The sequence below is a fragment of the Quercus robur genome, chromosome 10, assembly GCF_932294415.1.
Source record: "Quercus robur chromosome 10, dhQueRobu3.1, whole genome shotgun sequence".
Lineage (NCBI taxonomy): Eukaryota > Viridiplantae > Streptophyta > Magnoliopsida > Fagales > Fagaceae > Quercus > Quercus robur.
In genome coordinates this window covers 27409486-27424650 of record NC_065543.1, presented here as the reverse complement: position 1 = coordinate 27424650, position 15165 = coordinate 27409486, and the positions used below count along the sequence as shown (strand labels likewise).

The window sequence follows — 15165 nt, the reverse complement described above, 5'->3', positions numbered from 1 at the left end:
GATTGTAAAACTAACACACCTTTTTTTTTTCTTCCTTTGAACACAGAATAAAGTGGTTTTTAAAAACAAATTAGTCAGTTACATCATGAACCAATTTGGTTATGGAGGAAGCTTGGGATATCCTCCATCCATACAGTTTATAAAATATGTTGGGTGTTCCTAACTAGTAGGTGGCCTTTATGATTGACATTGCATTTGACATGGTTTATTTCCTTGTGGACAATGTGGCTTCACCGTAATAAAGGAGTTGAGATCAAGTAGTGGTTAAAAGGGGGAGGCATTGGGATTTATTCTCTTTTCAATGCACAAAATCAAATAGTCCTTTAGAAAAAACATATTCATTTTTTTTTTTATAAAGCCTAATTTTGACAATTATTTTTTAATTGAATATACTCATTTTATTATTGTAATAAAAAAAAAAGAGTAAATACAAAATATAATCACTTTATAAACAAGCCGGTAGGTTGTTGATATTTTAATTCTTGACCATTTGACATAATTTTTTTTTTTTTGAGATAATTATAATATGCTGCTAACCCTGTTGAGAGATTGTAAAACTAACACACTTTTTTTTTCCTTCCTTTGAACACAGAATAAAGTGGTTCTTAAAAACAAATCAGTTAGTTACATCATGAACCAATTTGGTTATGGAGGAAGCTTGGGATATCCTCCATTCATACAGTTTATAAAATATGTTGGGCGTTCCTAACTACTAGGTGGCCTTTATGATTGACATTGCATTTGACATGGTTTATTTCCTTGTGGACAATGTGGCTTCATCGTAATAAAGGAGTTGAGATCAAGTAGTGGTTAAAAGGGGGAGACGTAGGGATTTATTCTCTTTTCAATGCACAAAATCAAATAGTCCTTTAGAAAAAACATATTCATTTTTTCTTATAAAGCCAAATTTTGACAATTATTTTTTAATTGAATATACTCATTTTATTATTGTAATAAAAACAAAAAGAGTAAATACAGGATATAATCACTTTATAAACAAGCCGGTAGGTTGTTGATATTTTAATTCTTGACCATTTGACATAATTTTTTTTTTTTTTGAGATAATTATAATATGCTACTAACCCCGTTGAGAGATTGTAAAACTAACACACACTTTTTTTTTCTTCCTTTGTACCTATAATAATTGGATTGAGTTAGATTTGGGTCATAAATATTTGATTAAATGGGTAAGAAATGAGTAAATGGGGGTGTGTATGTAGTATGTACCCAATTCAAACTCACCCAATTGCCACTCCTATCATTATCTTTTGAATAGAAGCAAACATTAATTTGAGGATATAGAAAACTATGACATGCATCTAGAATTGTTAACTTGATCAAACAACCTAACGTCGAAGTGTCAATGCGGCGTACCTTCTGTTTGGATTTAATAAATGATAAATCTAAAGCTTCGTATAAAATTGTAGCAGCACCCAAAAGTATCAACATGATCATAAGCCTATTTAACATTCACAATTCACAAATCCATTGGGGGTATAGAATATAGATGCTTAGATGATTGGGCGGACCAACTGCCAAATTTTCATGTATCAAAATCTATGGCCAAGTTGACTTTAAAGTTTTTTAAGAAAGAAGAACACAATGGAAGAGAGAGTTGTAGTGGCGTAAGATGACATATACATGGAGAAGAATTTGCAACTAATAATAAGTTAAAATCTAACCCTGTCCAATGCCAAAGTTGTCTCTTTGCTCCCCCATCAAATATAATTCCAATTACATGGAGACTGGTGTATTATGTATGCAATGCCAACTTCAGGAGTTTTCCAACAGCTACAAAATTCTATCTCAATAAAAGAAATTTAAAGAAAAAAAATTATAAATTATAGCCTTTAAATTTAAGCAATTGTCATTTACGCCCTTTATGTTTTTGTCATTTTAGTCAATGCCCGTTTGGGTGTGTATTCATTTTCTATTTTCATTTTTGTTAGGACATATGTGATTCACTTGTTAGGAACATATGTCACTATTTTATGTAATTGGCTAATCCTTTGACAAAATGCACTTTACTTGTATTTGGGTAGATCTAGGATGTGTTTAATACTTCAAGAAACTGTGTTTCAAGATCAAGTGTTGAAGACAAGTAAGTCTGTCCAAGATTCAAGCTGAAAAAGTGTTGTTCATTAAAGCTCGACAGCTAGCTATCTATCGAGCTTAAGAAGCTGTTCTAGCCAACCCTGTGGCTTAACAGGTGCTTGACAGTGATAGACCATAAACTGAATGACCCCTTGTGATGGAAATTAATTAATTAATGGGATAACACCATTTTTCGTCCCTATATTTTCACACAATTCTCACTTTGGTCCCTAACTTTTTTTTTCACCGCTTTTAATCCCTATCTTGAAAAACGCGTCTCGTTTTAGTCCCTGACATTACATCAAAAACGGAAATTACACAGTTGGCAAACGGAAAAAATTAAAAATATTAAAATAATACCCACAAATACCACGTCATTTTTTAAAAACAAAAAATTAATTTGTAAATTTTAACTAAATAAAAAAAATAAAAATAAAAAACTGAAATAAAAATAAAAACCCAAAAAAGTAAGAAAATTCAAAAACCCAAAAAATTCAAAAAGAAGGAGAACAAGAACAATAACAAACCCAGAAAATTATCTCACTCTCTCTCTTCCACTCACTTTCAGAGTTTCTTTCTCCCATGCTCTCTTCTCTCTTCCTTTCACCTTGAAAGATTCTTCTCTCTTTTAATATTGACTTTTGGGCCTCAGATCTGTGTGGCACAGATCAACATGGAGGCTTTGGGTAGGTGGGATCTTCACAGAGAACTACCTCCGCCACCCAACGGCTCCTCCAAGCGTGGCGGTGGCGGTGGATTCTCCGATGACTACTCTTCTTCCTCCTTTTACTTCTCCGGCCCACGCTCCTCCAAGCCCAATTACTCCAACACTTGGGGCCGAGCCCACAACGGCGGCAGTGGTAACAGAACTCTTACGCATAACAATAAGCCCACCGAGAAAGTTTCCAAGGTTTGTAATTGTTGGATCCAAGGGAACTGTGGTTATGGCGAAAAGTGCCGATACTTGCATTCTTGGAGCATCGGTGATAATTTTTCGATGGTGGTGTAGCTCGAGGGTCATCTAAAGGTTGTGCTTTTTAAGGGTTTATGTGATTTTGATTGTTTTTTGGGGTTTTTGTTTTTTGGGTTTGATTTTGGATTTTGATGAACAGGTTGTGAGTGGGATCGCTTTGCCGTCGGATTCGAATTCGCTTTATACGGGGAGTAAAGACGAGACAGTGAGGGTTTGGGATTGTACATCTGGGCAGGTTGTTATTTGCTTTTTTTATTTGGGATTTAATTATATATATATATATATATATATTTTTAGTTAAGTTTGTGTTTGGTTGTTGGGAATTTATAGGAAGAGAGGAGAAATCTATAATTTGATCGTTAATTTTTACTTTTTAGATTTTTGGTTCGTACTAAATAGTGGTAAACTTAGATCTGTTCTTTTTGCACTGATGATTTTCTAGGTTTGTTCTTGTTCTCCTTCTCCTTCTGGGTTTTGAATTTTCTGGGGTTTTGAATCTTCTTACTTTTCTGGGTTTTTATTTTTATTTCAGTTTTTTCCTTTTTTTTTTTTTTTTTTTTTTTTCATTTAGTTAAAATTTACACAAAACATCAAACACAAAAATCAAATCCAGATTTTCGAAATATGGGTTTGAATTTAATTTTTTGGGTTTTAAATTTGTTGGGTTTGTGTTTTGTTGATCTTGTTCGTGCTGGGATAAGGCTCATTTTTCATTCCTTTAATACAGGCATACTTCTCTTTACTGTACCTAGTGGCCATCTCTGCTAATAAAAGAGGAAAGGTGAGTAATCAGAGAAAGGACAGAGGAAAATACGAGAAGTCTTGTAAAGACGAACTTACTTTTTGATCTCGGTAAATCTTCTCTAACACGTACTCAGTGGGTTTTGTTAGGATTAGTGCCCTTAAATCCTATTGTTTGATGCTATATGTAATATTATGTATGACATTATGTATGACATGATGTATGACTTAATATTGTAATTAATAAAGCGGTTTTATTATTATCTGAAATAATGGTAACATGAATATTCGGACATTATCATATAGTCCATGAGATGCATAGTATGTGGTTTAAGTGAAAAGTCATAGAAGATATAAATCACAAGTTTTTTGTAAACTCAGAATATAGTTCGTAGTCGGTGATGAAATTGGGCGTTTCATCTACGAAGACTATAACATATCAACTAAGATGATTTGTCTTGATCATGGAAGTGGTGACTTCTAGTTGATATGTTGATATGTTTTAAGAGTTAAGACATATTGAACTGGACCGCTGTGAGATTTATTATTCTCGTAACGACTGTCAATTGAATAATAAATCTCACAACTTATATTAACATGAACTCTTAATCCTGAGAGAATAATGGACCTAATCTTGGAATGTAAGTTGCTTTGATATATCAGGAGTGAGATCTAAAATAACGGTCAAAACCTCAATATGTTGGGCAGCCACATTTAGTGTTGATGGAACATATATTCTCAAGATGAAATTCATAGTCTTTTAACGGAGATATAAAATATTCCCTTGAGATAAGTTTAATGGGTTCAGTTATTCAGAGAGTTAGGCCTAACCACTTTAGTAAGAATTTACTAAAGTATATATTTATGAAATTGAATTTCATAAATATATGGTGAATAACTTAAAAGGTTTAAACCGAGTACTCAAGGATTAAGATGTAGTAATCTATAAAGTGACAGTCTACATTTATAACTTTGTATTACTACGAGTATTTTATGAAGGGGTTGCATGTATAATAAAGTCTTGGGATATAATTTATAGATAAGACCTAGAGTGCAACTATATTTATATAGTGGTATTAAATATAGTTAATGGTAACTTTGGGCTTGTCAAGAGTTGACAGAAAAGTCCAAGGCCCATTGGAGCTAGTGTCTTATTGGTCCCTTTTGGTCCCACTCCAAACCACATACTAGAGCCCAATCAGAAAGGCCCAAAAGGCTAGCCCATTAGATAATTAGTTATAAGGAGAGAAACATACAAAATTTTGTAACTAACAACTTGCATGAAATGGTGTATGTGAGTGTTGGACACTCTCTAATTCTCTCTTGAACAAATTCACATTACTGATTGAGAGATCACACATCTTTGGCGTTAGTGGAATTGGAGTGAAGATTAAAAGTATTCCCAAGTGCTTACAATCTTTGTTTTGAAATTCATCACACCAAGGTACACTCTCTTGTTCTCATATTCTGAAATTTACATAGCACATGTTATCAATTTCGAATGAAGTAGATCCGTTAATTTTCCGCTGCGCACATGCATTTTTCCATCAGGTTTGGGTCCAAGGTAGCAGTCAAACAAATGACGAGTGTGAGAGACCGCAAACTTGGGGTGCTCTCAAAAAAGAGATTTGGGTACTTTTTAAGGCACCTCTTTTTTTGGGTAAGTGGTGTGGAGTCGCCACTTATTTATTTTATACAAAAAATAAGAAAAACTAAATATGAATACATGACTGAATTGTTCCTTTATCATTGATTGAATAAAAAAAAATTACATATTTGAAAAATTGATAATTACATGGCTCTGGGTCCTAGTTACAAACTACCAAATAATTACATGGTTTTTTATCCTAGTTACAAGTTACCCAAAATAAAAATAAAGACAAGACTTAGATCTACTTATCCAAAGACCTAAATTCGGAAGCTAGATTATGGAATGGGAAGGTGATAAGCACCCATTCCACCTAGACAGAATCTGATCCTCTAGACTCTTGTGACCTATGTACTCCTTTATGCATGTTATGAATGATATGTTGCACATGTGAAACAAAACTAAATCACATAAGTTTATTTATGAATGTATCATCTTCTTGATTTTAAAAACAATTTAGATCTGTTTTAGTGATAAAAAATAAAAATTTGATTTTGGTTTATAAAAAACCAGATCTGTTTTTGAGAATTAAAAAAAAAAAAAAAAAAAGGTTTTAGTTTTGTAAAAGACCAAATCTATTTTGTGATGATAAAAAAAATGGTTTTTTGGTGACAGAAAAAATCAGATCTGTTTTTATACGTTCAAAAATATGGAAAAGATTTTTTTATGAAGAGAATTTCATTCATAAAATAAATTTATGCTACATGGACCAAACAAAACAAACAACAATAAACACAATCATGCCTGATCTTTTTTCTTTATTTCAAAATCCGCATATATTAAGAAAAATCAGATTTGTACCTAAGAAGATACAAATCCATTCTTTGTTTTAAGAAAAAATCGGATCTACATCTAAGGAAGATGCAAATCAGTTTTTTTGAAAAAATTCAGATTTGCATCTAATGAAGATGCAAACCAGTTTTTTATTTGAGAAAAATTCAGATCTACATCTAATAAAGATGCAGATCCATTTTTTGTTTAAAGAAAAACTCAAATCTACATCTAATGAAGATGCAGATCCGTTTTATTAAAAAAAAATTTAGATCTACATCTAAGGAAGATGCAAATCCGTTTTATTTTAAGAAAAAATTCAGATATGCATCTAATGAAGATGCAGATCCGTTTTTGTTTGAAGAAAATTCAGATCTGCATCTAATGAAGATGCAGATCTATTTTTTATTTGAGAAAAATTCAGATCTACATCTAATGAAGATATAGATCCATTTTAGTTTAAGAAAAGGAATTGATTATATGCAGATCTTTAAAATTAAGAAAAAGATCACATCAATAATAAGAAGATCAAGAACATGCTTTAACAATATTAGTTTTAACAATTCATATTATGGATATTTGACACAACTAAACTAAACAAAAAGACAAACATACATCATCACAATAAGAAAGGCATAAAGAAAAGAAAAGGGTAATTGGAAACAACCTCTTGCATGGAGCACTTCTTCTTTTTGAGAGGATGTTTTAGGATTCAAATAAATTTATTCAATTATCTTTGAAACCTAAAAACTCTAATTTAAGAGAGAATGCCAGAAAAAGGGGGGTGAGAAATTTGAGAGTGTGAAAAGGTGTCCCTCCTCAAGCATAAAGAATGTGCTAAATTTTGAGACCTAGACCCTATGTATAGAGACTAGAATGCTTAAAAAATAAGCAACGATAGGTAGAATGCGAATTGGTAGGCGTCTTTCTACGAAAAAGTCGAAAATGGTGTGCCTTATCAGCACTCGAAGAGATTTGGGCCAAAGCCCAAAAGAGTGCTCTTTAAAAGTGCCAAATGGCACTCTTGGGTGCTGATCGCACTTTCGCGTTCGGGTGCGTTTTGGACTCCTTTTTTAAGTTTTCTTGAATCGGGCCTTGCACTTAGATGTGTTTTCAATCCGTATTCTAAGATTTTTACCTCTTTTCTAGATAATTCAAGTCTTTTTAGGAACAATTATCTTGTAAATAAATACACTAAAATAAATTTTGATAAAGTTCAGATAATTTTATTGTTATTCAATTATCCCTTTTATTCCTATGCAAGCCGTCCTATTTTAGACACTAATTATCAACCAATCATAAAATTATTTAATTAATTTTAATTTTTTAACCAATCAGAATTAATTTAAATTAATCGTGTGTAGTCGACTCTGCCTTGACACAATGCATGCTAACCATGCAAACTTAATCATGCTATATCTTTCAATCCGATAGTCCGATTTGGAAACCAAACACATCGTTGTGACCGTTAGAATCTCAAGATCATTTTTATGATATGCAATGAATGAATTAATGCATGTAATGCAATCATGATTTTTAGGGTACATGGATGGTCATTCCAGTCATTTTCCTTGATTAAATCATGGGTGCAAAATCGAGTGTCTAGAACAAGGGTTGACCAGCTCGTCAAAATCCTCGATCTCTCAAGCAAAAGCAAAGGCAGTTGGAACTCAGTCGTGGTATTGATTCTCCAACTCAGGACAATCAAAAGCTATAAAACCAAGAGAGAAGTAATGTTATACAGATAAATGTTAGATGAAGGAATCAAGAAAAATGATAAAAGGTACGCACCAAGTGGTGGAACTTCCCATTTCCACAACAACCTCAGGACTTCACCCCATAGGTCATTAGACAAGGTTTCCCAGCCAGCTCCAGAGATAAAATATATATATATATATATCGTGATTTCTAGTCACGAAAGGAGGAGGGAAACCTAAAGATGACCCTAGATTTTCTGTCCTAGGGCAAAAGCTCAAAATACCCATAATGGGTAGAGGGTTTTAGATGATATAAATATAAAAATTTGTTCAACGTTATCATGTCCCCTTCACAAGCGGACATCTAAATTGACATGCAACTAACAATCGTCCTCCAAGCATTAGGGACGAGTTGACCAGGGGCAATTTGGAAATTAGAAAGAAGTTTCATAATGAACAAATGGACAGGAAAACGAAGGCCACACAAAAAAGCAGCTTCATAGAAGCACACTACACCATGGGCAAAAGTGCAAGCCTTTTCGCTAGAATTAGGCAAGCGAGTGATGGTACCTTTGGGAAATTGAAACCTTTTCCTAAATCCTTTCAAGTGCTTTCCTTTTAAAGAGCAAGACTCTGAGAGAGCGTGTAAAGGGGTTGAAGAAGAGAACGAGGGCAGTATTGATACAACCGTGTCAACCTCCTTACCCAGGGATTTAGCATTTGATGATAACCCTGTTTCTAACTCACTTGACCTAACATCATCCTCCCTATACTTTATGGTGGTCATCTCTAAATGGTGTTTGATCAAAGAGTGGCGAATCAAAGGATAAAAGTTAAGAAAAACAGGTTTGAAAGCAATAAAACGAGATACGAATAGACTTGCTTGAGGACGCCGACATGAAGAGTATTCAAGGTAGACTCCTAATCTAGCAAAGAAGAAGGAGATAGAAGGACACTCTTGTCCAATGAAATCAAAATCAACCATCAAGAGAGCATAAAGAAAAGAGACCTTACCAGGGAGAAAAAAGGTTTGAAGTTTGAAATTCTTCAAAACTTCGAGCGTAGGGAAAATAAGGCAGAAGAAGGGGAATGTTTTTTTTTTTTTTTTTTTTTTCTCTAAAAAAAGGAAAACTGAAGTTAAGGCTCGCCAAAATCTATGAGATTTCGCACATACCACAAGTAGAAGGAAGACACGTGTCCACCATCTAACAAAGAAGTCGTTTCACATTTATTGTGGAAGAAGAGAATCGGGAAACGGAAAAATATTAACCATCTAGGATTTGGATGACAAAGGAATTAAGGGGGCAATTGACGAGTAGTGAATAAATGGTCGTCTATTCCAATGGACGACAGTAAGCACATTGAAGTCAAAAATAACTCCACCTGACGAGTAGTGATTAAATGGTCGTCCGTTCCAATGGACGATCGTAAGCACATTAAAGACAGAAGTAACTCCACCAATCCAACTAACAATGAGTGATGGCAGTAGGGCTATTACAAAAGTCTTGATGAGCTGCTGCCCAGATGTTACGAACACCCATTTAAGGAGAGACTTCATTGCCATTAATGCCGCAATCCATTCAGGTGCAACGTTAAGAGGAGATCAATGGACAAATGCATTAACTCGAGTACTAGTTATATAAAGCCAACTAACTCAAGTAAGTGATCTCATTCACATATCATACTGCAGCATATGCTATAGATTCTTGAAAAAAGAGATTATCTAACTTAAGTATCGGAGGCCCTTGGCTAGCACCACCTCAGTGTCTTTCACCTTCTCTTTGTTTTAAATAGGAAATTAAGTGTGTCCATCGACATCGACGAGGAACATACTGATGAGGTGATTTTGTGCTTCATTAGCATTGCTGAATGGAAAATTCTTAGGTATTCTGAAAGTATGAATAAATGGTGCTCCCTCTTCTCACATTTATGGTAGACCTTACCATGAATTTAATGAGTGAACTCCACTATAAACGGTATTACCTTGCTGAATGAACAAAATAGCTTTAAACAATGCTAAATATTTTTTTAATAAATTAGAATTTTGATTAAATTTACTATTAGATTATATATATATATATATATATATATTTTTTTTTTATAGCTTTCATACTTGTAAAATTTCAAGATGATTAAGGACTTATAAAGCTATAACTACTTCATTTATAATATGTTTAAATTTCAAGTTTTTGTATTTTAAAATTATGCTTAAAAGATTAACTTTTTAATCTAGTAGTAAATAAAATTTAATTGGTACAAAATTTGACATACATAAAATATAGAAAATATGTAATCCAACGATGAGATTTTCAGAACTTTAGTCTAATAAAAAGTAGTTATTAGGTAACATAATAACCATAAAGTTACATCTTATATATATATATATATATATATATATATAAGAGTAACCATGGCTGCCTGAACCTCGGTTTATCACCTTTTTTTTTTTTTTTTTGATAGGTTCGGTATCACATTTGGATGGGATAATATTCGATTTGGGAAGAATACAAGCTTCAAAGAAACAAATTAATGGATGTAAAATTTGATCGTACAAGCAGGCAATGAGCTCTCTCTAAATACATGGGTATTGTATAGCTAATTCAGTTGATTTGGAAGATTTACTTTAAAGCTCTCTTTGGGCGAGGATTCCTTTATCGTTCATTTCTTAGGTTTATTTTGAAGCCTATACGGAGAAGTATATGACTAATCCTCTGTTTCAATAAAATTGCACTCTGAACATACCCAGGTTGCAATCCATCATATATACAATTTCTGATATGATTACGACACAATTTTACTGCAACATTATTTTCGGAGAATGAATCCAGATGCAATGTTACAAAGATTGCTGAAACCCGCAAGGCAAAAACATAAATGACTTTGTGGGGAACTGAAGTTAAATATTGAAGCAATGGCAAGGTCAAAAAGAACAACCAGGTGACAATTTGGATAGCTCCAATGGCTGAAAGTAGCAGCACATGGGAGTCTGGGAGTGGGACTGTAATAACCAAGCTACTATCAGCTCCTAAACTTCTAAAAACAAGGTTTGCATACAAAGATATAGAGTGACTTGAAGGGAGCTCTAGTGGAGAAACGGGGATGAAAAGGAGTCTGATACAACCTACATCAAACTACCAAAAATAGCTACTGAACTTGCTTAATAATTCTAACTGTGGACAATTGAGATACATGAAGGTCAATATGAGCAAACTCGAGCTCTTTGCCCTTCTCTCTCTTCCAAAACAATCACAGATGAGTTAGCATCTCTCTCTGCTAGACATCTTTTGTAGGGCGCAAACCCCTTCATAGACTTGCAGGGGTTAATCCTCCCTCTAGTTTCTTGAAACTGAGAATCAACAGCATCTAAATTCTTCCCTTCATTTTCGACTTCACTAGCTGACACAGAGTTTGACCCACTACAAGATTTTTCCTTTAGAATATCTCTCTCTTTCGTTTTTTCTTCTACGCAAGAATATGTAGGTATTTGAACTGAAGTTTGGTTATATGAGGGAAGGTGATAATATGGCAGGCCTTGGTACAAAGCCAACCATGGCAGAGAAGCATAAGGGTTGGCTTCTGCAGAGTTGGTGTTCTCTTTCTGATGTTCCACGCATTGAACTGGGGCTTGGCATGGCAATAATCTCCAATCACAGTTAACTATTTCGAGTGATAAATGTGTGTCTAATTGGTTTGAAGGAAATGTTTCAGGAAACTTCTCAGTATCAATGTCAAGATTCTCTAGAATAGTCTTAGATGTTGGTGAGTCAATATTCTCTGCACCTGGAGAACATGGTTTCTGGGAATCTGTTACCAAGACTGTCCTTCCAAAAAGCTTGATACTTGAGACAATTGCTCCCATGGCTTCATCTCCGTCAGTACTTAAAGTTTCCTTGGAAGCTGATTCAAATTTCTGTAACTTCATAATGGCAAATGAAATCAGAGTCAGACTTTTGCTTAGGACATAGATTAATAAATACAATCCAACTTGGACTAAGTTGAAGATTAATATGACAGTTTCATTGTACCATGGACATAAATTTCTCCAAGGTTGATGAAAAAGGTACTTACTTTCTCTTCTTGGACAGAGGAATTCACCATCATGTGTTCATTCTCTTTCTCAACAGTGGCTAAGCTGATTGAGTGCATGTCAGTTGTGCATGACATCGGCGAAGGACAAACATTGTGCTGTTCCGAAACTCCAGACCCTAATGCATCTGACCCAACTGCAGAAAAAACTGAAGTGGGAGATTCAGTATCTTTCTCAGCCACCAATGAATATGGCGATGGAGACCTCTCAGATTGATCTGCAACTGATATTCCATTAAGAGAATCAGCCAATTTACGTGGGTAAGGATGCAAGGGTTTCCTCTTTGGCCGCGGAGGAGGAATCTCAACTGGTTCAATGGAGCTCTCAGTGCTACTACTGGAAGCCCGGACCACCTGAAGCCAATAGGAGAAAACAAATTAACACAGACGGTACATGCTAACTAGACAAACAACACACATAGCATGCGTAGAATTGTAATTGATCTAACTTAGTTTTATGATGACATGTATGCATTACAATAGGAACCATACACTGAAATATAAAGCATTAAACCTTAGAGAAGAATTTTTGAGCATGACTTCGAATCTGAACAGCAGTTTTGGTGCCTACATGTGCTGTATTAAGACAAGAGCAAGTTCACTTCGATTGAACAGCCAACACACGCAAAAAATTATTGAGAAAAAAATCATCCTACACCAAGTTTACCTTCAATTTGACGCCAACCCCGACCATACAGCTTTAAGGCTTCAAGAAACTTTTGATGCTCTTCTTCCGTCCATTTTTCTCTTTGTTTTGTAATCGTGTAAGGTTTCCTTACCTGTTCAAATATGAAAAAACAGAGGAAAAGATCTAAGGCCATTGAGTAACTAATAAGCCTTCCAGCAAAACTATTCCAAAAGAAAAGCAGAGTATAAAGGAATGGATGGAGAGATTGTAACCTTAACCGCTGTTTCAGATTTCACACTGCCATCAGGATGGTAGTTATCAGCGTTTGACGTTGTTAGTTCATTCTGTCCCTATTTTAGAAAATGAACAATAATCCATAAAGATTTCTTCCGGGAAAATGAAATCAAATGAATAATATAATTTTTTTTTTTAATTATTTATTTACTTATTGATAGTTATAATCCTATTTTAGAGATCAGGTCTTGGTACAATAACAAGTTCCTACCATCAAAAAGCCACTAATTGGGTTCGAGTTCGGGAATCAGCCTCTTCAAAATAATTGGGAGTAAAGTAGGAGTTTCTTACACGAGGTACCATCTTTTTTGAAGAGAAAGGGCAACTGCTGAAAATGAAATATTGAATTGGAAGTGAGCCACCGAGCTCAAAGCTTGTTTTAAAAATTAAGATAGTATTGGATGTTTCCACGATTGGAAAGCATAGACATGAAATGATCAATCTTAGACTTGGGTTGCATACCTAGTTCACTCAGGCAAAGGATTTTATGCAATTATGGGTGAAGACTAAAGTACGCTACATTTGCATCAACAAATGGATTTGTAATTTTCAACAGAGCAAGAAAATTTCTTGTCTTTTGCGACTTAAAAAAAGAGGGTGAATCTCAATCAACATACATAGCCCATTAAAATAATAATAAATAGTGCCAAATCCTTTTTTTGTTAATTTGTGCCCAAGCATTTAAATACTAACAGAAATCTTCCAATTAATAACAATAAATACCTGAATATCCATTGGTAGAAAGATCAGGACAAGTCCTCTCTCAAGGAAATAGTTTTAATTCTACAGAGCTGCAATAATGATTTCTAATGTTTCATGATTTCCCTTCAATATTAAGCAATATAGAAGAAAAAAAATAACAATTTTTTTTCCCAAAAAGGAAAATAATAATAATAATAACTGTAACCACTTAACATAGAAGATCAATGAGAATTGGAGAAACTCACCGTGGGAAATATAAGCAGAAGTGATTCCTGGGACAAATCGAAAGAAAGGCCCAACAGCTAGATAGATTCCTCGGATTGTCCAAACGAAAACAGAATCCCAGGAAAAAGGAAGCAAACAACCGCTCTTCTGAGGTACTATGAAATCCCAGAATCAATCGAGAACCCAATGAAAGGAAAGGATAATCACTCTCTCTCTCTCTCTCTCTCTCTCTCTGTGCTTAGCAAGTAAGGAAGGAGAGAAGGGAAAAATTTGCGAACATTTCCAATTTATTAAATACAAAAGAAAAGAAAAGTAGGTCTGGGTTGGCTTGCCACGTCGGAACTCTTTCGCTTTTTTTCTTTTGGACAGAAATTTCGTGAACGAGGCCCTGGAATCTTGTGGCTCTAAACGCTTCACACGCGGCATACTCCTATGGTGTCTGTCTTCCACTTTTCCCTTTTTATTATATTATATTATTTCCTTTTTTGTGCGAATATTAGTGGACGAAATGCGCTGTACTGTAATCCTATATAGAGTACACGCATAAGTAAAGTCTTTTTTTTTTTTAACTGAAAATAGATTTTTTTTTTTTTAAGCTATTATTTGCACTTTTGCGAGTGGGTGTCGGTAAAAGCGTTTGGATTTTTACAAATCTATATATATCATTCCTTGATTTTTAAAACCAATTGCATGTTTTATAATTTTGAATTGTGATGTCATAATAAAGTCACATTAAAAATTTGTTATGGATTAATAAATTCTAGTTAATGAGAACTACATTACAATAATTTAATCATTAGTGTGCAAATATAATTTCAATCCAGCCATATTACTATCCACCTCTCATCAAATTAACACTACTCATAGAACTTATTATCTATACTACTATTTATGGGTTTTCTTAACCCAAAAAAAAAAAAAAAAAATACTATTTAAGGACTTTGTTTGAAGTTTAAATAATATAGGTAAGCATGTAAAATTGCTAATGTTAAAACTTCTAAATTTTAAATAAATTAAAAAAAGAAGTTTACCTACAAACAATTTTCCTTTAACTATTCTCAGGTCCACGCAAATTTTAAAGGAAAACAATCACTCAAAACTCAATTAAGAATGCATAAACATACTATTTGTTTTTTTAAAAAAAAAAAAAATTTCATTATATTGTTTTGTCTTTCTTTTTGTCTCACTTTTTCTTATTGTTCAATAAACTTATCTTCTTATAGTTCATTGTAGTCAACAGTACTGCTATTCAATGTTAATTATTATCTCTTGGTGTTTTCAAGAGAGAAGTTCAGAATTCAAATTC

General features: G+C 33.7%; 1 protein-coding gene across 6 annotated transcripts; it reads right to left on the bottom strand.

Annotated features, from left to right (window-relative positions):
- Positions 1 to 10803: 10803 nt before the first annotated feature.
- Positions 10804 to 14127, bottom strand: LOC126701920 (protein REVEILLE 7-like). Of its 6 annotated transcripts, XM_050400364.1 has the most exons (8): positions 13880 to 14126; positions 13656 to 13723; positions 13144 to 13260; positions 12911 to 12988; positions 12678 to 12789; positions 12525 to 12586; positions 11993 to 12364; positions 10804 to 11840 (listed from the first exon to the last, which is right to left on the bottom strand). In XM_050400364.1, exons 3-8 carry the CDS (start codon positions 13144 to 13146, stop codon positions 11121 to 11123), a joined length of 1347 nt encoding a protein of 448 aa, XP_050256321.1. In that variant the 5' UTR covers positions 13147 to 13260; positions 13656 to 13723; positions 13880 to 14126; the 3' UTR covers positions 10804 to 11120. The 6 variants fall into 6 exon arrangements, with proteins under 6 accessions (XP_050256321.1, XP_050256323.1, XP_050256320.1 ...); XM_050400366.1 differs by lacking the exon at positions 13656 to 13723; XM_050400363.1 differs by lacking the exon at positions 13144 to 13260 and having other exon boundaries at positions 13880 to 14125.
- Positions 14128 to 15165: the final 1038 nt, after the last annotated feature.

What these genes read in the sequence shown, in the direction of transcription:
- LOC126701920 (XM_050400363.1), bottom strand. An exon ending in GGGTTGGCGTCAAATTGAAG is followed by an intron (nt 12,587 to 12,677) that starts GTAAACTTGGTG and finishes GTCTTAATACAG; the next exon opens with CACATGTAGGCACCAAAACT. An exon ending in CCTCTGTCCAAGAAGAGAAA is followed by an intron (nt 11,841 to 11,992) that starts GTAAGTACCTTT and finishes GCCATTATGAAG; the next exon opens with TTACAGAAATTTGAATCAGC.